At 49.6% G+C, this 25,431-nt stretch overlaps 1 protein-coding gene across 1 annotated transcript in view; it reads left to right on the forward strand.

The window, feature by feature from the left end:
* Nucleotides 1-25,431, forward strand: part of GPC3 (glypican 3) — a 145,091-nt gene that overhangs the window by 67,010 nt on the left and 52,650 nt on the right. Inside the window, exons 4-5 of the mRNA XM_030498225.1 lie at nucleotides 15,965-16,098; nucleotides 18,537-18,662. Coding sequence (XP_030354085.1) covers nucleotides 15,965-16,098; nucleotides 18,537-18,662 — 260 coding nt within the window. The remainder of the gene's footprint in view (nucleotides 1-15,964; nucleotides 16,099-18,536; nucleotides 18,663-25,431) is intronic.

Genomic DNA, 25,431 nt, shown 5'->3' on the forward strand with positions numbered 1-25,431 from the left:
CACCCAGCCAGTGCAGGCAGAGCTGGGTGTGAGCCCAGAGGAACAGCCTCAGCAAACTGGACCCTCTTTGGCCCTTGTTTTTTTGGGGAATCCTGGTGGGGAGACCATGAGCACGCTGAAATGATAACCAGCAACTTTGATTGTAGCACCACAGAGAGAAGCAATTGGCTCTGTTGCAAACGGGTGCAGGAATTTGCAGTACCAGCAGATGCACAAGGATGCAAATCAAGAATAGGTAAGTGAAAGGAGTTTTAGCACCCAGGGATGAAGGTGTCACTGTCACCACAGACAGTGACTCAGTGCATTTGTGAGCACAGCCAGGGTGGTTTTCCCTGGATGCTGCCCAGGAGCTGCTTTTGGAGCTGGCTCACCTGGAAGCCGCTTTGCCTGCTGGGTTACAGCAGCTGGGAGCTCCAGTGAGCTTTTCCTACCTGCTAATGGATTTCTTTCTGTGCTAGAGACTTGTGAGGAAAACTTTGAAACTCCAGTGCTGTTCAGGAAGGCATTCCCTTTGAGACACCAAGATCATTTTCTCTGTATTTTTGATGCAGGTTGCTTTCTGTTGGCATCACTCCTGGGCTGGATGTACAGCCTCTGTATTCTCAGTTTCTTTATTGGCCAGGTTCAACCCTCAGGCTGTTCTCTAATGCTTGCTGGTAGCAAGCTCCATTTTTCACTTCCAGCTGGAAATACAGGGGAGGTTTTGGGTTTCAGTAAGCTCAGACCCACTCGTAGTTATCCCAAGGTGTGTTTAGCATCTACTTTTGTTAACCACTCTGTGAGAGGTGGTTGATAAGACAGAGGTTAAAGCAAGCCCCTGTTCCTGCTACAGGCTGAAAATAACCTGATCACCAAGGGCAGTAGCAGCAAAGTGGTGAATATACCTCTGGAGTGTTACGAATAGTTGTCTGAAGAGGTTTCAGATAGGAAAGAGTCTCTGGTAATTGGGAAGCACATGGCAAGGCACTGAGCTATAAGGTGTTGATTTTGATCTAGAAATCCCTGTGTTGTTGGCAGCTTGGCTGGTGCTGAAAGAATAAGGGCATAAATTCTTCATGCCTGCAGTTTTGCAACCAAATATCAACAGTTTTGATGCAGTGTGATGCTGCTGGCCTTAAATCTTTGGTTTAATGTTGAAATACAGAGTAGCAAATTAAGGGTCTGCATCTCATTTTTGGAAGGGGTTTTTGGCATGGGTGCTCTTGACCATCGCTCGCCTCTGGCCTTGAATATCAACATGGGTTTAATTTGAAATAGCATTTGATTTTGCTTCTGTCTGTAAACTTTTATATTGTCCTCTCCTTTTTTGCTCTCCCTCTGTCATTTCAGCTGGACGTGCTCTGCCCTCTAGCACCTTGTGCCATCTCAATGGAGTTTGCAGTGATGCTTTTTGTTTGTTAAATTAAAAGTAGAAGGTAGCTGCTAACAGTTCCCCCTCCTCCCTGTGCACACACACACACACAGAGCAGCATGAGGGGCATCCTTTGGCAGTGCCTTTAATGCCCAAGCCAGCTTTGCACTGAAGCTCACACGAATCCTTTCATTGGCTTCAGTCAGAGGCAGATCACTCAGCTGGTGGCAACTTCATCCCTGCTGTGCAGCTTAGAAAGAGCTTTTTGAGGCTACTGCATCTTCTGGGAGGGAATCTCATACATTGCCCACTGAGCCTGGCTTTATCTCACTTCACATCATGTGTTGGTTTGCAGGTTGCACGTGGCGGGATGTCTTGCATCTTTTCCCAGCTGAAGTCAGAGGAAGCCTAAAGATCTCATGGAGATGTAATTACTGGTTCTGTGTACCTGTTTGCAGGTACTGTGCCTTGGCCTCTTCCTAGTTTCAGTGGAGGAGCTGATTTGTTGTGCAATGGGCTCCCAAGTGTTTAAAAAGATACTTGGTTCCCTCATGCCCTGGCATTAGGAAGAGCTAGTGGAGGTAGTGGTGCGGGATGTGGTCTTACCAGTTGGAAATGAGGGTGCACAGCTTTGCAATATTGAATTATAACATCATCCAGTTTGGAAAAGAGCTTTCAGATCATCAAGTCAACTCTTCCCCAGCACTGCCAAGGCCACCACTAACCCATGGCACTGAGGGCCTCGGCTACACGGGGTGTGAGCACTTGCAGGGACGGTGACTCCAGCCCTGCCCTGGGCAGCCTGTTCCAATGCCTGAGCACCTCACGCAGCTTTCTTCACTGCACAGAGCATCTTCTTCTTTTCTTCCTCATCTCTCTTCTTTTTCCTGGCTTCTGTCACAGCCCGATTTGGCTGCTGGACATGGGATGCTTTGGAGAGGAGAGAGCTGATGACCATGTCATCCAGCCCAGGCTGTGTGCATTGCATGAGGGGCTGTACAGGGGTGTCTGTTCCTTGGGCACTGGGCTTTAGGCTTCGAAACTTCAAACTGTCTCAGTAATAAATTGTAATGGTCAAGGACGTAAGACGAGGTCTTGAAATAGATTGGATTTAAGTGGAAAAAACATGAGTTCCAGGCTGAACCAAAGATCACAGCATTGGAAAATTCCCTCTGGGTATCCTGAGGCTTCTGCTGCTTCAGGAGCCGTGGGAGAGGTGCTGCCCCTTGGAATGGGGCACAGCCCGTTTGCTGGGGGGTGTTTGCAGCTGAGCTTTACAGCTGAAACTCCTTCACAGTTAAACCAGCCTCCTGCTCAGGGACCTTGCTGAGATCCAGATTTGGGTTGCCTGAATGATGCCACAAACTGGTGTGTGACAGAAACAGGAGGTTTTAGGTCTGGCTTCCAAGGAGCCTGCAGAGAAGCTACATGCGTGCCATGAACTGCCTTTCCTTTTACTTAGCTTGGTCCAGGTTGTCCCTGCAGACAGGCCATTGCCCTCCACGCTTACTGGGGAATCGGGGAGCTGCCTCTGGGATTCTCTCTTAAACTGGCCACATCTTTTCTTTCAGCAGAGCTAAACCCTCCAGTTAGCAGCCCCATGGACACAGCTTCCTCACTGCTGTCCTGATTGCTGCAGCCTCCTGCAACCTCGATTAACACAGATGTCTTGTTAGCAAAATATATTCTGGCCCATTTCCTTTCCTGCAGATTTTTCTCCTTGCTAAGTCCAATAGCCATCTCTTTATGCTTTTTAAGCTAAACCCTCTTTTGGCCTCATTATCCGTGACTGCAGTTTCCACTACGACCTCCATCCGGGGTCGTTTGCCGGGCATCCTTCATCTTAACCACGCTGAGTTTACTCCCAGTGACAGTGACCCCCGTGAGTGTTGCTGCCTTAAAACTAGAACTAACTCTCCTATTAGCAATGCTGATGAATGAGCCAAGAACAAACCAGAAACTTAAAAGCAACCCTCTGCAAAGCAGCAGCAGTGCCCAGAGCTGCCCAGGTGGAGCAGAGGCATTTTGGTTTGTGCTGGAGAGGATCAGGGGCTGGGTTGCAGCGAGTGTTTTGCTTCATTTTGAATTCTCTGCCTGTGTGCTGTGAATTATATCATTTTCACATCTTCTTGTAAAGTGCCATCGAGGTACCAGGCATGAAAGATGCACATCTACAAACACATTTAACTGAAGGAAAAAGATTACAGCAGGCAATTGAGGCAGGTTTTCACAGCACCACAGAATCCTTGGGGTTGGAAGGGACCTCTGGAGTTCATCCAGCCCAACCCTGAGCAATGCCCCCCTCGCTGCCAGCAAACCTCTCAAGCACTCCTCTTGACCTCTTTGGGTTACTGCAGAATGAACCAGTGGCCTTTCCCATCCCTACCTCTTGTGTTGCTCCACTAATAAACCCCGGGGGCTCAGCCCCTGCTCTTGGAGGGTGAAGTTTGCTGCTAACTGTGTTATTCTGCTAAAGACTCATGGGAGTGGGAGCAGGCTGGCTGCAGGAAGCTGTGCTGATAGCCTGCAGCTACTTTGGCAGAGTTATTTCTGTTTAGAAAGGAAAAAAAGGAGAGAAAAAGAGAAAGCAAGCTGGCAGTGGGGATTCAGCAGTGCTTTAAGCAGGGCCATCTCTGAAACAGAATCAATTTTCCCACCTCTTTCTCTTTCCACGCTCTCAGCAGTGGTGGGGATGATGCTCTTAGCCACTGACCTGGAGAAGGTGAGGGAGCCTGGTGGTTACTGAGGGTAATTTGGGGGTGACTGATGTGCTGTGAGTGATGTCTTTCTAAAGCTTATTAACTCTTGGATTGCACCTATTGATCTGTATCAGTGCACAAATAAACTTTGTGCTGCCACTCTCCAGAGCACCAGAGAGCAGGGATTTCCATAGGTACCTCAGCTGCCTGTGCTGGTATTTAAGTCAGAGCAGCTTCCAGTGTCTGAAGGGGGCTGCAAGGATGCTGGAGAGGGGCTCTGCATCAGGGGCTGGAGCGACAGGACAAGGGGTGATGGGTTTAAATTGAAACAGGGGAAGTTCAGGTTAGATCTGAGGCAGAAGTTCTTCCCTGTGAGGGTGCTGAGGCGCTGGCACAGGGTGCCCAGAGAAGCTGTGGCTGCCCCATCCCTGGCAGTGTTCAAGGCCAGGTTGGACACAGGGGCTTGGAGCAACCTGCTCTAGTGAAAGGTGTCCCTGCCCGTGGCAGGGGTTGGGACTGGATGAGCTTTAGGGTCCCTTCTAACCCAAACCAGGCTGGGGTTCTAAGATCCATCCTCTGTCTCCTCCCCAAGAGGCAGCCTCCAAATCAGGAAGGGGAGGGCACTTGAGGACAGTGGGAATTGCATGAGGTGATGCTGGGATGGCTCTGACACAGAAGGGTTTGCCCAGAAGATGCTGACAAATGGCCAGAACATCTCTAGCCTTGCTTCATGCAATTCCCATTGCTGGTCAGGAGCCAGACAGCACTTCAGTCGTGCTTCCTACCTGAAGATTTTGGTGCAAGATTTTTATCCCTTCAGGAAGCTGTGGCAATGCCAACTTCCAGCTTGCAAGGTTAGTGAGAAATCCAGAAGATGCACAAAAATGCATTAGAAGTATACAAATGCATTAAAAGTATTTATTCATTTTTTGGGTTTTCCTCCGACGTAATGCTCCCCCCTTCCTTTTGGAATTGTTGCATATCAATTTGTTGGAATTCACTTCTCATAATCAAATCCTAGTGCTCAGTTTGACAGCGTTGAGAAAGGTGTTGTGATAAATTGGAATTAATTTCATTGCTGTCTGCAAACAGCCTATTGTGGAATGAGTCACTTTAATATATTTATCAGGCAGATAATACAGCATTGTAACGAGGTTAAAAGTGCACAGCAATTTCCATGATAAAGCTATTCTCAATCAAGCAGAAGCTCATCTAATGCTGTAAATCATTCTTTAATTCAATTGTACTAACCGCAGCGCATGTACAAACAAGTGGTGCAACAAAGTGGGTGAAAAAGCCCTGCAGATGTTTCTGTCTGTACAGAAAAGAATGATTTACATTCTCAATAAGCCCGATTTGTCTCTGGGAAAAATGTAATTCCTTTATCATGAGAAAAAATCTAATGGGAGTGATTTTACTTTGTCTGCCGTGTTTTGGGTAAATTATCTCGGTGCTGACCTTTAGCTGGGTTAGGGTAGGAGTGACTGTCAGGGGGAAATAGTACTGTGCATCTGGTACCTTCAAACGGGACCTTCCAGCTTGCCCAGAGGAGCTGTGGCTGCCCCATCCCTGGCAGTGTTCAAGGCCAGGTTGGACACAGGGGCTTGGAGCAACCTGCTCTAGTGGAAGGTGTCCCTGCCCGTGGCAGGGATTGGAACTGGATGAGCTTTGAGGTCCCTTCAACCCAAACCAGGCTGGGATTCAGTGAAAACCAAGAAAAATCGAAAGATGAAGAAAACCACATGAAAAGGAGCCAGGGCCTTCCCGCCCCCTTTGTTGGCCTTGAATGGATGAATTTCTCCAGCAGCTCTTCTCTGCTGTGTGGAGGTATATTTACCACTTTCTGTTAATGACAGTTATTATGCTTCTAGTTTCAGCTTTGCTTGGGGAAGGCCACGACACTGCCGTGGGGAGAACCTCACCCGAGGATGCTGTGGCATTGCTCTGGGCTCAGCTGGAAAACAAATGGTTGTAATTTCTTCTGCTGAAGATGTTCAGCAGCTTTAAACCCATTCAAATGATTTGGTGAGTTTGGTGCCTGCAGCCTTCTTGTTTTAGCAGAAACTGGGCTTTGGAAAGAGAAAGGTGGATGGAGGGAGCTCAAGTTGGCTTCTGGTAGGGGGAGGAAGGTTAACATAAGTAGGGTTATGATCATTTGTAAGGGACGGGCAAGTGGGGAGGAATTTCAGGTACCAAACCCTATGGGGTTGGCAGGGTTTTCCATTCAGCACAGGAAGTGGGGATGGCATTTTATAGTGGAAAAGTACTGTTAGTGGTGTAAAAGCCTTTGGGATGGTTTCAGTACAAGCATTTATTGAAGTATAAATCTGCAAATCTGCATATACCTGAGAGGTTGCAAGCCAGGCATCGCTTTTTACCTGCTTGCTTTAAAGTTAAAGCCTTGCATGCTCTCTCTTAAATAAATACTACACTTGCTATTGGATTGCTGATAGAGAACTAATTGAGGAGATGGGACATCATCAGGAAATTCTTCTTCCCTAAGATTTTATGAGCAGCAATTTGAAAAGAGCCGTATTAAAGTCATTGAGGAGCAAGTTAATGCTGCGTTTCTAAGAATATTGCCCTTCTACTCACAGATTATACTCAAGAATAAACAGTGTACAGTAGCTAATTGCTGCTTGACACATTCTAATGGCTTTATACTTCCAAAATGGAATGGGTCTGGCTTAAAAAAACAGCAAGAAAAAAGTCATGCAGTAACATTTTAATTATTAAACGATGTATTTCTCAAAGAATGAATGAATCTCTGCTGCTGGCTGCAGGGGGGAAGTTGGACTCGTAGGTATTGACCACATTTGCAACCCAGCTGACAGAGCTGCTGTTAAATAACCTATTACAGGCTCTGTCTCTGGCTTTGCTGGCTCCCGTTCCACACTGATGGCAGGTATCTGGTTTTCCTCTGCAAATTAAGCTGCTGGGGATTTCTTTCTCTGGGATTGTTCCTTTCTATAGCGCCGGAGGCACAAACATGGAGCGATATTAAACCCCACAGAACTCTGTGAAGGAAACCCATTAACCAGGGAAGAGAAGAACAAGCAGCCGGCGCCTGCCCGGAGCCCAGCTTGGCCCCAGCCTGTTTCCTCACAGGGAACAACTTCTGCCTCAGAGCTCATCTCAATCTCCCCTCTGGCAGGTTAAAGCCATTCCCCTTGTCCTGTCCCTCCAGGCCCTTGTCCAAAGCCCCTCTCCAGGTTTCCTGGAGCCCCTTCAGGCACTGGAGCTGCTCTAAGGTGTCCCCTTCAGGAGCCTTCTCTTCTCCAGGCTGCCCCAGCCCAGCTCTCTCAGCCTGGCTCCAGAGCAGAGCTGCTCCAGCCCTTGCAGCATGTTCTGCCAAGCTGGGTGACTTGGTGCTAATGTTGCAATCAGCTGCTTGAGTCTGGAGTATCTTCAGCCTCTGCGGGGAATCATAGTCCAGAGGGACCAGCAGCAGCCGGGATCAGGAGCAGCCTCTGCCATGCCCCCACATCAGTCACACAGAACACTGGGGACTCGGGGCTTCTCCAGGTACTGTCACCCCTCACCCTGCCTTTGGTCACTCTATTGTGCTCCTGCTTTTCATTAGATTTTGCTCCTGCATCTTCCCTTTGGCTCTATTGTCCCCTTTAGGCAAGGCTGATGACTCCTTCCAAGAACAAAGCCTTAAGTCTGGTTGTCTAAGAAACAGATCTATCTGTTTTTATTGTATCTTCCTATTGTTTCTATCTGCATCTATTGTGCACATCTATTTTAAAACCAGAATGGGTGCATTGTGATCCAGGAAATGTCTCTGCCTGGGCAAACTGCTGAAAATGAAGCAAATGCTCTTTTCTTGCATGTCCCAGGTGGTTGGTCTGGGCCATGGCTGGGGCACCAGCCTCCTGCCCTGCGGTGTGCTGCTGAGGTGAGACCATCATAACTGAAATACCACAGTTAGTGTTAAATATGGATTAACAAAACACTGAAGGGAAACACTGACTTGAAAAGTTGTGCTTTAATTATATGTCATGGATTATAAAGGCAGAGGGAACAACTGTGCTCATTTAGTCCAACTTCCTCTCTACCTATAAATAACAATAAACAGCCTTTTGCTCAAACACAAAGCAGCTTTCTTCAGTGGGCGAAACGCTGCATGCTGGGAATGCCAGGAAGAAACAACATCTTGTTTGCATTATTTTATGTAGGTTTGAAAGGGCTCCACTCAAGCTGAGGTCACAGTTCCTTTGAGGGAAAGGGCATCCTGCCCTGGGAGAAGCTGGGTCTGCACAGGGGTCAGGATGTGGTCGGATGCAGTGCTGGAGGTACCTTGGATGCTGCAGCACATGTATGGAGCACCGGGCAGCAGGTCCTCATGGGGACAGGGTGGCATGTCCTAAGGAGAGCAGCAATGGAACTGCAGTCTCATTTAAGCTATTTGAACCCAGTAATAGGGGGAAGTACAGATGGGGATCACCCAGCTTCAGCAGTCAGCACCAGGGCTTGAAAGCCTTCAACACTCCTTTGCTGTCCCCACTGCTCCTCTGAGCGGCTGCACCCATGCCCTGATGCGGGCATTGGGTAGAACAGCCACGTAACCACACAGTGCATCAGGCCCACCAGCCCTGGTGTCACATCAATATATGTGGCTGAGGGGGAACACATCCTGCTCCTTGGCCTGAGGAACCAGCACCAGGTAGCCCTTGGGTCACACTGGGGCATGGCGAGTGCCTTGGTCAGCAGCTGGGGTCTGCCAGGGCTCCTCTTCATAGAATCATGTTATAGAGTGCTTTGGGTTGGAAGGGATGTAAGGCCCATCCAGTTCCAACCCCCTGCCACGGGCAGGGACACCTTCCACTAGAGCAGGTTGCTCCAAGCCCCTGTGTCCAACCTGGCCTTGAACACTGCCAGGGATGGGGCAGCCACAGCTTCTCTGGGCACCCTGTGCCAGCGCCTCAGCATCCTCACAGGGAAGAACTTTGTAATGTCTAATCTAAATCTCCCCTCTTTCAACTTAAAGCCATTCCCCCTTGTCCTGTCACTATAAGACCTTGTAAAAAGTCCCTCTTCCACCAAGTCTTGAGGCCTCTCTTGTTTTTCTGTGTCAGTGGTCAGAGCTGTCTTTGCAGACAAGAAATGAGGCCAGGGAGGGGGCACCCATCGGTCCTTCCTGGGCCCTGTGTTCCTGCTGTGTTGCTGCAGTGTCTTGTGCTGCTCTACATGAAGGATGGGCTATAAAAATGAAGTTATATTTCCTTCTAAAAATGCTTCCTTAATGCCTTTGTGACCTGGAGGAGATTGAAGACCTGGTGGCGATGGCCTTCAGCATAACCTGGTGTGGCCGCTGCAGGGGTCCCTGAGCATGTGGAGCGTGTTTTGGCAGCACGTGTGGGGCATCACCGCGGGCGCTGGTGTGACAGGCACTCTGTTATTTTAAGCATTAGTGTTTGTGTGCATTTTACATGTTATAGCATTGCATTATTTAAAGGTGATGCATTATTAAAGGCTCTTCTCCTGGGCACGGAGAGGAGGAGGTCACTTCCCATGCTTCCTGCTGTTCCGCCTCAGCGAGTGACTGAGGATGTTGTCTCCTATGTAATCCTGGCAAGGTGATGTCTGAATAATGGAGACTGGAATCCTGTAGAGCTGATTAATAACACTTAGTACTCCATTAATGAGGAATTTCAGTGAAATGTGTGTAGAAGACATCTGTGTCACCATGCTCAGTTTGCTCCTTCTGCTCGAGTGCCTGGAACCGGCACAATCATCGCTTAGTTAATAATGACGCGCTTCCGAAGATAAAGGCTTGTAAATGCATTTTTATGCCCATAATCATATTTTCTGCTGTGAGAAGAGTGAGGGAGCGGGGAATTGTCTCTTTGCCATCTTCCTGCCAAAATGTATATAATGGTTACAAGCACATAATAGGAATGTTTGTCCCAGCTAAGAGCTGCTTCGCCTCCGTTCATCAGCCCTGGCTGCGGAGCGTGGCGTGACGCTGTGGAAGGCGATGCCATCCCTGGGCCACTGTGGCAGATTTAAATCCCTAATAAAAGCCGTGGGGAAATTAACACGACAAAACATTAACCACAGTCTAAACATTAGCATAGATTAGCATTTTTATTACACCTGTAGAGATGGTAAATGTGCTTGGTTACTACTATTAAAAAGTTTATGTTCTATCCCACATCATCTCAATGTATAGTTTTGGTTTAAGCCCTTTAGAATTTAATTAAGCGGGTTTCTATAGCAGTAATAGACTGTAAGTTCACTTTTATGGTTACTTTGAAGATAAACGGGGTGCAAATGTGTTCTTTATAATGCTAATAATATGCATGATGTGTGGCAGAGTAGGTTGGTACAAGAATTGGGGAAGAAGCACCAATGCAGGCAGCTGCATTCCTGAGCCTTTCAGTCAAACTGGCCTCCGTTGCGGAATGATGCTCAGAGTTTAGCGGGCACCAGTTGAAGGCAGCAGGTTTTCTTGAGGTCTCTTCTGTGCATATTGTAGCAAATCACCTTTCAGAGGCTGTGTTCAAATCAATTAGAAGAGTTAATCGCTTTTCACTTTCATGTGCAGCTTCTCCCAAAGGAAACTCGGGAATAGGTGTAAAATGACATCTGGGAACTCCAGAGAGCAGAGAAGATTACAGGAGGAAATCTTCAAAAATGAGTCTATCCCCTTGAGGGGAAAGAAATACTGTGTCTTCCTGGAGAATGAATCTATCAGCAGCAGAGTGCACAGAGGAGACAAATGGAAACTCCATGTAAAGTTTAAGCAAAGGTCTGATAAAGCAAGCTCTCTGTTAAAGCAGAGCAGAGCTGAGGGCTGGATGAGAAGTGTCAGCAGCAGGAATTCAACAGTGTCTAATGCACTCTCTTCTCTTCCAAGGGGAAGTTGATTGGCTGTTTTTGTAAATCTTCAGGAAAATTACCTTTAAAACTCTCTTACTCTTCAAAGCGATGCTCAGATTGGTGCTGAGGAGCACACTTGTGCTGCTCTCCAGTCTTTCTCCCCCTGGATTTGCTTGCTGATGTGCAAGGTGAGAGGTTTTTGCCCCGTGCCTGGGCAATGGAGTGGGTTCAACTGGTGGCTCCAGTGCTGGGAATGATCCCACCCTGCTTTAGCTGGGCTGGGGGTGCCCAGGAGGGTTTTGCCCTCGGTCAGCTGCCCTAAGGCTGTGATGCTTTGCACAGAAGCCGGTGCTGCGGTCACTACTATCTTTCTGATGTAATTTAGAATCCCAGACTGGTTTGTGTTGGGACCTTAAAGCTCATCCAGTTCCAACCCCTGCCACGGGCAGGGACAGCTTCCACTAGAGCAGGTTGCTCCAAGCCCCTGTGTCCAACCTGGCCTTATAGTTTAACCCCAGCCCTGTGGTCCAGTTTGTTGGCTTGCAGGCACCCACATGGACCAGTGTTGTGCTTTACCCGTGGAGCTGACCCAGCAGGAAGCAGCCCACGGTGGCTGATCTGGTCCCTGCTGCTCATGCTGTGTCATTTCCATGCGGTCACAAACAAGCTCCCTGCAGTCCTCTGGCACCTCTTACTTTAAATTAATGGGGAAGCATTAAAGCAGGCTGATAGTGCTACTCCATTAGTGTCATCCCCCTGCTCCTCTCAAATCAATGTTCCCACTAAAGCGGAGCCACTCCATGGCCTGCAGCTCCCGAGGGCATCAGGAACCAGCTGCTTCCCCATCGGACATAGGGATTGTTGACCACCAGTGGGCCGGGGAGCTGCTGGATCCCCGAGGAGCAACGCTGACCTGTGGGAATGGGCTTTCCTTGCGGCTGGAATAAAGAACTGGAGTGGTTGGCAGGAGGCAAAACGTTCCCCTTGTGGCCTGGGTCGTGCTTGCAAGGAGGAGGCTGATGAAATTGGCTAATTAGCGGTTTGTTAATGAGCTGGGGCAGGGAAATTGTGCTTCGGCTGTTACAGTGTTGGTGTTTGTAGCTCAGGGCTTTGGGAGGGTTTTGCTTGTGTCCCCTCGCGGCGGTTTTTCGGTGAGTGGCAGATTCTCTTAAAACCAAACAAAAGCCCAATCCCTGTTGCCTAAAACCTTGCTGCTGTTTGATTGATTTATTCCTCTTTCCGTGGCCTGATGTTTCATACTTCAGCAGGTTCTGGGACTGTGTGTGTGACATGAAATAAGAGACTCTTGCACCGAGTACGCTGTAGATAAGGACTCGGGTCTATTTAGGATTCCACTGACAGTGTGTGGAGCCCGAGGAGAGGAGCCAGTGGTGCCATTCTGTGGGTTCGCTTAGAAGTTCACATTTATACTTCTATGGCAGGAGGCAACCACGTTACTACTGTTTAGTAGTAACCGAGTTCACTGAGTCAACTCCTGTTTAGTAGGAACTCAGTACAGTAGCACTGTACTGAGGCAACCACTGTGGCTCAATACTGCTTTAGTCCACATGATTAGATCCACCACCTTCCTTTCGCTCCCACTCGTGCAGGCACACTCACTGCCTTGCTGGGATCTGCCTGCCCTTGCTCTGCTGCTCCTGCCAAAGCAAGTGATTCCTGGAGAGCTGAAGCATCTGTCCTGGTTTTGGCTGGAAGAGAGTTAATTCTCTCCCTAGTAGCTGGTGCAGTGCTGTGTTTGGGCTTTAGTCTGGGAATAATGCTGATAGCACACTGATGGTTTAGTTGTTGCTCAGTAGCACTTACCCTCATCAAGGGCTTCTTGTTTTCCCATGCTCTGCTGGCGAGGAGGGGCACAAGAAGTTGGGAGGGAGCACACCCAGGACTAGCCAAAGGGATGTTCCATACCAGTATAGAAACTGGAGGAAGTTGGCTGGGAGGTGCCAATTGCTGCTCAGGTCGGGCTGGGTATCAGTCAGCTGGTGCTGAGCAATTGTACTGTGTATCACTTGGTTTTGGGGGGTTTATTCCTCTCTGTCTTTTTGTTCTTTCCCTTTTCATTACTGTTATTGTTGTTATATTTTAAATTATTTCAGTCATTACATTATTATTACCTCAGCCCTGGGTTTTATCTCTTTCCAATTCTCCCCATCCCATGAAGGGGCAGGTAGAGCGAGTGGCTGTGTGGTACTTAGTTGCCAGCTAGGGTTAAACCACAGCAGCATCACACCTTTTCCCTCCCAAGGTCTGAGGCTTGTGTCATTCCTTCTCTGACTGCCCCACAGTGGCATTTTTGTGGACTTTGTAAAATTTAGAGCTTGCTTTAAAACAGGAGGAGACTGAAAAACCGGGTTCGTGTGTTGCAGCAGGGACTCAGAAAGGGGGAAAGACTGAGGCAGGGTTTCCGAGCTGTTGTCCTCGGACCGCTTGTGGCCCGGCAGACTTTGGCAGATGGTTTGTGAAATCCTTCTCTCCCCACAGAGCACACGCCACGCCGGCCCTGCAAATGAGCCACAATCTGCTACTGCTGCCTTCTCTCACTTTAGTTAAAGTTCATATCGCAGCCGGGTGGTTGTTTGACTAAAATGTGACAATCATTTTCACCGTGACTTTGCAAGATGGGCTGTGGGGTTGGGTTTTGTTCCTGAATACTTGGTCCTTGAACAGATAAATAAGTGAAAAGTTGGATGCACTGCTCAAACTTTCCACCTTCTCTCCATGAAGGTTTCATCTGCTGTCCCATGTCAGGGACAATAACTTCATCCTGTTTGTGGTTTCACCCCTTGCAGCAGCCTGTGGTACCCAGAGACCACGCAGGGCTGTGAGGATGCGGCTGAGCTGCATCACTCCTCGCTGGAGCTGGGAGAGTGGGGCTGTGATTCCTTCTGGAGACAAGTCAGCTCCAAACCCATTCAGTGCATCTCAGCATCCTTGATCCTCTTCTTTTGGGGTTCAGTAGGCTTCACCAGCTGAAAGGCAGGCTTTGGGAAAGGGAAGGGGGGGGCTTTTCACAGATCTGGGGAGAACCAAAGGGAGTCATCACAAATGGCAGGTTAAACTACCTGACCTTTTCCCACCTCTCCTCCTCTTTCCATGCCCATGCAGAGCGTGGCTGCAGCGATGCTGCTCTTGTGGCATCGCTGCTTCTGTGCTCGCTGTCCTGGAGCTCTGTGTACCTTGTGTCTCCCCAGGGTGGTTTCATGGCAGGTCTCATCTGTGACCTCTCCGTGGGCACCTTGGAGGGGGAAGGTCCACAGACCCCTGTGCATCCTCATGCTCTCCTGCTGATCTGCCCACTACAGCGCTGGTGGCACCAGGCAGCACAGAGCATGGGACGTGCAGACCCATTCTGCAGCGGTGGGGTCTTGGGTATCCCGAATGCCCTTGTCCAGCTCTCCTGCTGTCCTGTGATTTCCTCCTAGTCCTGGCTGCCTGCATCAGGGGACTACCTGGGAACGAGGGATGATAGGAAAACCCAAAAGGCAAAGAAAACAGCCCAAAATGTAGCATTTTTCTCATGCCTTCCTCTGTTTTGTAAGCCTGCCACATGGGGAGGGCAGTAGGGCTGATACCTCCTTCTGCAAGACTTGGTTTGGCAAGGTGGAGTGGAAACACAGCCGAGGGAGGGCAGTGGAGACAACAACAGGTAAGATGCTGCAGAAACTGCTCCCCGGGCAGCTGCAGGAGCTGCTTTGGCCAAGGGAGCTGCAGGGGCAGAAGGGCCTGGTGGCAGCATCTCTTCCCACCACACTGTGGACCAGAAGTGGCAGTGCCCAGCTCCCAGGAGGTTTCTGTTTTACTCTTTGTTGTACAGCAGCTTGAGCAAACAAACTGTGGTGCTCTTGATAACGAAAGGTGACATTACTAATTCATTTGCCCACTCAAATGCAGGATGTAATAGAACAGAATTAATCTCTTCTCTTTACACATCAGATGCTTGTAGCTTTGGGCAGCGAGTGTGATTTTAGCCTCCAGTATGCAGCCAACTGGAGTTTAGCTCGCTGTCCTGGTTCAGTGTGGGGTGAAGATAAAAGTGGTGCTGCAAGGAACAGGCATTTTATGGGTACGTGGTTGTCCCAAGCCTGGACACGGCTATGGGATGAGGCTCAAGGAAAGAGGGGTTGGTGTTAGCTGCGGTGTCTGTGGTCCTGGCAATCAGAACCCAGCACGATGAGTCCTGCAGAACAGCTCAGGGTGGTTCAAAAGGGGAGTCTCAGCAGCAGCAGTGCCTCGAGGGGGACAGTTGTCCCTCGGTGGTCTCCCAGAGAAGGAAACTGCTGCAAATCCACGTGCGGGGACTGCAGGGGCAGCCACGGTGCTGCTGGCTGAGCCTCAGGCCAGCGGCCATGCGGGAGAGCTGTAATGAGGTGTTTTGGATGGCTTCCCTCACCACTGCATCACTATCACCATCGTCTCTATGCTAATGAGCTAATTTGTGTCATTAGCACAGCCCTGTTAATCAAGACCTCCCGTGCTATGACTCTGCTGTGGCCACACTGTTTGCTGTATTTTAGGCCCTGATGGTTTTTCATTAGTGATGATGTGTATGATGCTTGTCCCTGGGAGCCACTCAAGATGCAGAACCGAGGTCTAAGGATTTACCTTCAGTGTTACCTAGAAGCCTGCCTAGAGAGGTGGAGCAGAGTCTTGAGATGCTGTGGCTTTCAGCAAGGGAGGATCAGGGAACACCTCGAGCTCCCAGCTGCCAGCGTGGGTTTAATCTGACACAGGGAGGTTTGCTGGTCATGCCTGCAACCCAGAAGTCTGCATTTTAATCCTACCTGGGTTTGGAGTCATCTCACATGTAGTAATGTACTACTATGGGTTTTGGTAGCCACAGGGGCGCTTTGATGCCCAAAAATCTTGCCTGAAGTTTCCTGCCTTCCCTCCCACATGATGTACATGAGTGAGGTTGCATCCTTAGGGCAGCAGTTTGCCTTCAGGTGCTTGTGTGAGCTGGGAGGGATGGGGATGATGGGACAACAGAGCAGCTCGTGTGCCGGCTGCATGTTCCTGCAGTGTGTCTGCTCCCAGCACTTGCTCATGCTGCTGTGTCTGTGTGTTCCAGCTCAGCCGGTTGTGTGGCCACGCTCAGCAGAGGCAGTACCGAGCAGCTCAATACCCCGGAGACCTGTTTGTTGACAACAAAGTCCTGAAGGTGACTCGCATCGAGCAAGAAGAAACTCTGTCAAGCAGGAGGAGGTGAGTGCTGGGGCTGAGCACGGTGCCTGCATGGGCTGCAGAGCCCTCACCAGGCAGCATGGCCCTGTGGAAGCAGATGGAAGAGCTCCTTATTTCCCTTTTCCATAACCCTGCGGGTGGTGTTGGCTCTGAACACCAGCGCTGCTCTGTGGCTGCCTCTGAAGTGCAGCGAGGTGTCTCCGTGTGTTTTCTCACCCAGTGTGTCTGGTTTGGTTTTAACCTGTAAACCTGCCTCCTGCTTTTCTGCGCCCAGCTTCATACACCAAATGCCTTGTGTGGGTTTCTTGGGCACTTCAGTGCCAGAAACGCTCTTAGGTGTAGTTATAGGTGGAAAGAGTCACTCTAGGCTGAAATGTTGTGTGTAACACTGTGGGTGTAGGTGAGGAGGACTCGTTTCACTTCTTTGTGCAGCCTGATACGGTAGTTCAGGAATGCTAGCAGCCTTTTCCTGCATGTCTCCAGAGTGAAGCAGGTGCCTCCGCTGCTGGTGCTGCACCCTGTGCCCCTGCCCTCTGCAAACAGAAGCTGTAGTTCAGTGAGCTGATGTTGGTGTGTCAGGGAGAAGCATCTCCCCCCTGGATCTGAAAGCACACCCAGAAACACGCGGTGCCTTTACTGCTGGTTGAGCACAAGAAAAACCCCTGTGGAAGAGAACCAGGCAAGCTTGGCAAGTTTTGGAGCTGGGGATAGACTGAGTTGGATGGATTTCTCTTTAAAGAGTAACAGGGCCACATTCTTGCTACACTTCCCATGAGATACAGCACCAGGGCTTGCATTCCTCTGTTGTCTCAACACGTCGGAGGGTTACACAGCCCGGGCTCTGCAGAGATGTCTTGTGAGAACTGTGAAGCCCAGTGAAATTTGCTGCAGTGAATTCTGTGAGCTCAAACTTGCAGTTCCAGAGGAGTTTCTCCCTTTCCTTCCCCTCCCTGCCCTGTGGCGAGCTCTGCTCCCAGGGGAGTTCTCCCCAGTGTTGCTGGGGTCTGTGGGACAGGGAGCAAGGCAGTGCCTAGGGTGTAAAGAGCTGGGTGTGATGGGCAGTGTTAACACTTGTGCTATTCAGGGTTTGGCATAACTAGAGGCTTTCAAAATGATATTGGTTGGACCACCATAAGCCCCAGTGCAGGAGATGGCTGCGGGGAGTGGTTCATGCAGGAGGGCAATGTCTGGAGCACCCCTCTGGTTCGTGCAGGGGGGCTGTGGGCTGAGCCCCCACCCTCTGGAGGTGCCTTGGCTCATCCCACAGGCTGCTCTGAGCAGAAAGGCAGAGCAGAGCGGCACCGGCTGCCTTTCCTGGGCTGCTTCTCCTTGTTTCGCCTGCCACCAGCTGGCAGTCGGGGGCCTCGTCTGCATGGAGAGGGAACCCCACGGAATCCCGCAGCAAAGAGGGGCGAGGAGGGATGGAGGGAGCTGGACACCTCCTCTTGGTCCCAGCCTGCCCAAGCTTGCTCTGCCTGACAGCAGCTTCCCACAGCTGGCAGGACATGGAGTCCCACCGCTCAAGGGGATGCCCCCGACAGTGCTCCCAGCAAGAGGCGTTGCTCCCTGTCATCATCCCCAGAGAGGAAGCAGGCCAAGAAATAAGCTCTTGCCAAAGGGGAAAAGGTGCTGAACCCAAGCCAGGAAGCTGTGAGGCCAAGTCTTACTCCCTCCAGTCCCTGCTATTTGTATGATCATCTTTTTCTGCCATTTACCTAGTTAAATCTGTGAGTATTTCCCAGTGACAGCTACCGAGTGCCTCTGAGAGGACTGAGCAGGGCTGGAGAACGGGCACATCCCACCCCTGCAGCCCCTGTCCCCTTCCTGGTGGCTGTGGGAGTCCCTGGGGTCAGCCTGTGTCCTGGCATCTCTGCACTGAAAGGGACCTGCCAGGGACAGAGGTCCTTTGATGGTGCAGCATGAAACCCAGCGTGACCCATCTGTACAGGTCTGTGCTGGGCATCTCTGCTCTGCCACCAGAAATGCCACGTGCCCTTGCAGGGATGTTGAATGGCTGATGTCAGGCAGGCACAGTGACAAGGCTGTCCCTTCCTGAAGGGCCTCCATTGCTTTCTGCAAAGCAGAGAGGGCTGCTGGCAGCCTGGGCACTTGCTGCTCAGCTGCACCCCATGGTCTGAGCCAGCAGCACCTTTCCTGAGGTGCAGTGAGAGCACAGAGAGTGTATCTGGCTCTGGTGTGCTGCGTGGTTGGGCTGAGGTTCTGCTGCCTCCTGTCACAGCCAGTTTTGCCCTAAGAAACATGGATTCAGCCCTTGGCTGAATGACATCAGGGGACAATGCAAAATGCTGCTTGAAGTCAGAAATAAGACCAATGCTTCATGGCTTGTTTGCACCCACTGCTTCATGTTGTGTTTGTGTGATTACCCTCACTGGTTACAATGCACCAACCAGATGCTTGTCCTCTTTTAACTGAGCACCATTTTTCTCTCTTTCTTCCAGGGAGCTCATCACGAAGCTGAAGTCCCACAGCAGTTTCTACAGCAGCTTGCCAGAGTACATCTGCAGCCACAGCTCTGCTGTTCAGAACGACACTCTTTGCTGGAATGGCCAAGAAGTCGTGGAAAGGTGAATCCCATCTCCTTCCCCTGCCCTGCTTGTCTTTCATTAACCAGGCACAGGAGTGGTCTGTGACCAGGACACTGCTCCTCCCCTTAAAAACCCCTTTGCAGAGCTGGTGCCCCCCCGTGCTGCAGCTCAGATGGATGTGCAGTGTGCACGGAGAGGAGAAGTGGTTCTGTGCTGCCCTCCACTGAGTTTCCTGCACTCTGCTCTGAAGCCCTGCAGCAGTGGCTGGGTTTCATTGGGGTGGGTTGGTAGCAGTGACCCACAGAGAGGAGAGCAGTGGGAGGGGTCGTGATGCCACCATGGACTGCATTGGGATGGGGATGTCTCCAACCTGGCTCCATGCAGGAGCATCCCCTGCCCCATCCAGGGAGTGACAGTGAAGACCACCTTGTCGATTTTGACAAGGAAGATCACCTCATTGGGGTTTTCCTTGGCCATGGCTCTGTGCTAGAGGAGGTCAGGACCACTGAGCTCTGGTGGTGCCACTGTTGTTCTTGCTTCTTCCTGCAGCCAAGCCCTGGCTGTCCTCTGTGGAGGACCAGGGTCCAGCTCGTGTTCTGACGATGTCCTGGTGGTAACTGTGATGTTAATGGAGACAGGCAAACACAGCATTCATAGCACAAAGGGGAAGGAAGTGTTAATAGAAATGAAGGTTCTTCTTGCAAAAAGTGCCCCTTGGGAATGTTAAAGAATGTGGGAATAGGACTTGGAAATGTTTTTTTAGAATGATACATAAATCTGCTCTAATCACCCTAGTTTTTGCAGAGCATCTTTTGCTATTAAGCAGTTTGCAGAAGGGAAGGAATAGCAATAAAATCAGGAAGTGGTGCAATGTTGAGATATTAATAATGCCTAATTGCTCAATACCCTGAGGTGGTAATTAGCCTGTGCGTGCAGTACTGACCTGGAACACCAAAGGGACTAGAAAAGCATCAAACTATAGTTTGAAACAAAATTGCACAAGCATCGAAGATCACACATTTGATATAATTCACTCACTTTGCCTAAGGAAAACTGTGTCCTCTATCTGTACTCATTCCTGGGAAATCTGGAGTTTCTATTCCCAAGAGAGACGTTCAGTTGGAAAAAACAAGATTATTTCAATATTGTCTCACTGATTGTTAATTACAACTTCTTAAGCAGTGCTATGGACACTGCAGGGGAGGATGGAGGGTGAGGCCTTTGGTTAGGACAGTTCACTGGGGCCACGACCAGTGCCTGGTCCAGGTCCTGCTGGCACCACGACTGGGTGAAGCGGCAGCAATGGCAAGGTGCCGAGTCCAGACCTTCCTACAAAGATAGGTTCAGAGTTACTTGCAGGTTAAACATGGCTTTAGATGACATATACCCACAGCTTTTGGCAGAGAATGCCAGTGGACAATCACAGGCTAAGATGCCACCCGAGGTCCCCATTGCAGTACAGCGGTGGTGGTGGCACAGTGCAGCAGGTCACGTAGGTGCCGCAGTGCGTGGAGGGGAAAGGCAGGAAGAGGATGGAGTGTGTGTGCGTGAAGGGACACAAGATTTCAGGCCCTGGCTGTTAAGTTGAGGATTAAACTGAGGGCTGGAGCAGCTCTGCTCTGGAGCCAGGCTGAGAGAGCTGGGCTGGGGCAGCCTGGAGAAGAGAAGGCTCCTGAAGGGGAGACCTTAGAGCAGCTCCAGTGCCTAAAGGGGCTCCAGGAAACCTGGAGAGGGGCTTTGGACAAGGGCCTGTAGGGACAGGCCAAGGGGAATGGCTTTAACCTGCCAGAGGAGAGATTGAGATGAGCTCTGAGGCAGAAGCTCTTCCCTGTGAGGGTGCTGAGGCGCTGGCACAGGGTGCCCAGAGAAGCTGTGGCTGCCCCATCCCTGGCAGTGTTCAAGGCCAGGTTGGACACAGGGGCTTGGAGCTCCCCTCCCAGAACCCAATTGCAGAACATTTCAAAGAGAAGCAAACAGGTAGTTAAAATGGTCTCTGGAGCCAGTTGCATTGCTCCACGTGGAGCCAAACCTGCCTGCTTCACGTGTTTGTGCTTCCCAGCGAGGCACCTCTCTCAGAGAGTCTGGAGTATTCCCGGAGAGCAGGATCGTGTAAGGTAACGGTAACCACCAGCTTCTTGATGTCAGTGTTCTCCCCAAGAGGGAGCCAAGCAGCTGCTCACTGTGGAGGAGCTCTGTCACAAGCTGCTCTGAGAATGTGCATCCTGCTGGAGTGTTTCTGGCGTGGCTACAGCAATTCCGATGTGCACTTGTTGGTCAGAGAACTCCATCGTGCCACCTCCTGCAAGAAACTGGGTGGGTTTTGAATATCCAGCTTTAATTTCAGACCTGGTGGTTGTTCCACACGTGGAAGGACTGCCAGAAAGAAGGGTCTGATTTTCTAGGTTTTGTGCATGTGAAATACACTTTGTATCTTAATGTTTCCCTCGTGCTTTGTTGGATGTTGGCTTTTGCACATCGGCTCTTCCTGGCTGAAAGGCTGGACTGGAGGAAACACTCGTGCCTTGCGCTTGACCTGCCCTGCATGGTTGCTGTAGCTGCATCGTTTCACCTTGGGACAGGATTGAGTTGCCTGAGCGTGGGCACCACGTGCAGCCTGAGACCCCTTTGAGTTTCTGGGACATCCATCAGCAGATCTAAGACCACCCATGTCCCTGTGGGGTGGCAGCTGAGACTCAAGGGAGACACCTTAATGATTCTCATAGCAATATGAGGTGCCCACCCTGGGGATAGATTAGGAAGCTGCTGGGAAGCCTTGCAGCATCGGGTGGAGACCAGCGGAGGGCAAAGGGTGGATGCTGTGTTTCCACATGTTTCCATGTCTGGTGCTGCTCAGATGATGGATAAAACTGCTTGGGCATTGCTATGTCAGTGAGCTCGGCATAAGCATCCGTATGGGCATGTCTGGGCTTTGGTGGTGCTCCTGGAGGGTTTGGCTATTCATCTCTCACATCTTTAATGCTGTATCTGGGTGTAAATTAAGTTAGAGAGGGGTTCTACTGGTTTAGCTGTATCCTGACCCCTCTGTCACAATAAAATTTGATAGTTATTCTAAGCCCTTTTCCTATAACGTGTTAAATCAAGCCTGGAATAGCAACTTCACAGCCCTTTGTCAATGCACTCAAGTGCAAGATAATACTGACAGTGTGTATCCTGCTGTCTGACACAAACAGTCGCTTCTGCACCCTGTGCTCCTCCTCGTGTGGTTTCTCTGAGTCAGTGTTTACTCTGTCCTGTGTATTCCAGTGCTTTGTTATCAGCCTTTCACTGGGTCTCATTTCCCAGTTTGAGCCTTGACCCATCCTCCGTTTCCTCCTCACCCTGAACTCGCTCTGCCCTGATGGAACATGTTCATCCGGGACTCCAGAGCAATGCAGCTGGCTGGTTGGACCATCTGATGGCAAGAGTTCATCCTCCTCATTGAGGTTTGATCTGTGGGTTAATAGTTTGATCACCATCCCTTCTGTGGGTTTGGGATGCGGTCCCTTGAAATAGCAGCTTGCAAACAGTGGCAACTGTACAAGGAAGGTTTATTTTCCTCGTCATGCAGAGCAGTGCTTGTGTCTTTTGCTGTGTTATTGTTGTGTGGTTGAAGAACATAAGCCAAAGTGGGAAGAAAAAAGAAAAGGCAACACATGACTGCTTTTCACACTTTTCAAAGTGTGCAAAAACATACTCTGCTCTTATGGGATGCCACAAAGGTTCACAGCAAAGGCCACACATGGAACACTCCACCGCGAGTGAAGAGCTGCTTGAGGGGTCACAGTGCTTGGGTGTTTGTGGTAGCTGGGGGCCAGAGCTGCTGGCTCTCCCTCTGTGCATCCCTGTGCACGTCCTTCTGCTTTCCTGGGCTTTAATCAATTCACAGGCACTTCCCTGAGACAGCAGAGGGCTGGATGTGTAGCATGTGCAACAGCTTAAACCTGCCCAAGAGAGGGTTGCCATCATGTTCTTCCTTACCTCTGTTTGTCTTCATGCCCCATCCTCCAGCCTGCCCTCATGCTGGTGGTGTTGAATGCTGAGAAGATGTTCTCCAGCCTCTCTTATCCTTATGTAGAGAAAAACCAGAGGGTGATTCTTATCACTGAAGTTCTGACTGAAAATTAGCTCGTTTAAAGACTACGACTTAAGCCAAGCATGTATTGAGATAACTGAACTCAGTTTCTGTGGGAGTTAGGCATCTGAATCTCAAAGGTGATTTGAGCCTTTATATAGTATCAGGGTTTTGCAGCATTTAATACTAAAAGCCTCTTAAAATCTAGATTCTGAGACTTTAATAATCTGCTTACATGAGAATATTCCTTTCAAGCTGTTCGGAACAGAATGACAGCAACATTTGCCCACTGCAAAACTTGTAAGCACATTAAGCTTTACTTTAGATACTGCCATTTCCAAATTACTCGAGACAAACTTGTCCATTACTCTGAATCACCAGCATAACTCCTTTGCTTTATACCGCATCCAAATCAATATATTTTTAGCAGCTTGCCAGATTCTCCTCTTTGAGTTAGAAGCATCAGGTTTCCCTGCTGTTGCCAGTGTACTGGGATGTGTTTTAGTCATACAAATCATTAACAATGAAAGCACAATTGGAAGCAAAAGAGAAAAATGAGGTTCTGTAAACGGAACAAAGGCAATTCCGTGCCAGCAATAACCCTTTAGTTCATGAAGGGTTTGGTTATTTCTGGCAGTGCTGCAAAATATCTGATACAAGGGTGTCCCCAAAGAGCGAGGCTGTGTAACTTTCCGAGCACATAAAGCACAGCTCTGTAGCAAATGTAAGCTGGAATGAAAGGGTAGGGGCAAATTCAGTGGGTTATTGAGTGGCCAGAATTGTTTCCAGAGTATTTCAGAAAGGAAGATCATGAATCTTCATCTATTAATCCTACTTTTGGTCTCAGGTTTGGCCACTTTTTCCATCATCTATTTGTCTTGAGCTTTACTCACCTGAAGTTGAATAAGGGGAGACTTCAGGCTCTCCTTTTGTCCTACAAACTCCCATTGTTTTGCTATGAAGATTACAGTTTTTGCTTCTCCTTCTTCAAGTCCCAGCTCCCAGAACCAGGTGATTACCTGAGACTCTTCACCTTTGTAACCAAGCCAACATCTGCAGCACACTTTGTAGCTGCGTGGCGTGGGGTGGCTGGGAAGAGGCAGCACCTCCCTTTGGCAGGCAGCTGATGCAGCAGGACCTCACAGGGCTCTCGTGATGGTGAGACCAGGCTGTGAGGTGTTGCTGTTTGGAAATCCAGCAGCAAAGAGCTCCTTTTTCTTTAGGTGAGAATGTTCCCCACTGAGAGCGTTGGATCTTCCTGGTTGCTTTTGAAGCAGCTTGCTCAGAGCTGCTGCTTCATGTGGTGTAAATTGCCTGCAAGCACCCACTGCGAGCAAGCAACCCAGCGCATGTTGCAGGTTAGGAACAGAAGTTCTCAGCTCTTCTTGGAGGCTTATGGAATCACCCCTGTCTGTGGGGCAGGATGAGTGGGTCAGAAGCAGCTCTTCCAGCCCTTTAGCTCCTGCTGCTTGAACCACTGATGTGACACTAAGGTTGTCCCACTAAACCAAAAGGCCAGAGAGTAAAATATTGGCATCACCACTGCACCCACCTTCACAGACCCATGAAACTGGCTGGAGATAAGACCTGGGTTTGTGCCGGGAGTGGATAGGAGAAACTTTTCTTTCCTGTCTCCCCTTTTACATCTCTTTATTTCTCCCGTGTGGTGAGGACTCGGTGTCACCAGCCTGCATGGCCTGTAATAAGTGTTGTCTTGAAATTCAGGGTGGCTTTGGGGGATTGCAGGTGCTGCAAATTCTGTTCTCTCATCCTCAGTTATTAAATCCTGTGCAATGTAACCTCTTCTCTTGTATTGCAGTCCTGTCTTGTAGCAGTCTGTGTTGTTTGTCCCCCATCCACTCCCTCAAACAAGTATCATTCAGTGAGCAGAGATAGCAGAGGAAGAGCCTGCAGGGGATACTGCACTGTTTAAACTGTAGAGCTGCATTTGAGTAAATACTTTGCAACTGGAAGGCAAGCATAAATTAATTGTTATTTGAATGACAAACTTACTTTCCTGCTTCTAAAAGGTGTAATTCTTTCTGTTTGACTTGCAGGATTACTTTCTCTAAATCACACGTCAGGCATTGCAATAACTCATCTCTGAGCCTAGCATGGCCAAGTAGGATGAACACACATTTTACATTCATTGCCATATATTTAAATAGCATTTGTCATCTTGTCTTCCTTGCTCTGAAATGAAAGCCTGGAGAGAGCTGCATTTGGACTGGAACAACCAAACATTCACAGGAGACATTTGTGGGAGGAAAGGAGGAGAAAATCCCTTCATTTGGCTGCATACTTTGGCATTTATGGGTGAGAAGGAGCAGGAAGGCTCTGTAGTTGTGCTATCCCCACAGAGGATCATTAGTGTTTTCATCAGGTGGTTGTCTTTTAAAGCCATTTTTAGCCAGGGCTGCTCATCAGCACATTTTACAACGTGACATTTGTCTGTGGAAAATACCACGTCCCCAGCAAGAGCCCATACCCGGGGAGCCCAGGCAGGGAGATGCTGCTGCCTGACGTCAGGACACGTCAAAGAGGAAAGTATTTTGGGCTTTGCTTATGAAGTGGAAGCCAGACCATGCTCATGTTGCACCACTGATACCCCTTTGGTGCGGGGACCCCCTGGGACCGTGGGGTGGACTTGAACCACTGTGCATATTTGCTGTTCAGTGCTGATTAGCACCCTGGCAGAGGTATGTGATGGGTTTGTGGAGTGGCACAAGTGTCCTG

Source organism: Strigops habroptila, chromosome 9, assembly GCF_004027225.2.
Source record: "Strigops habroptila isolate Jane chromosome 9, bStrHab1.2.pri, whole genome shotgun sequence".
Lineage (NCBI taxonomy): Eukaryota > Metazoa > Chordata > Aves > Psittaciformes > Psittacidae > Strigops > Strigops habroptila.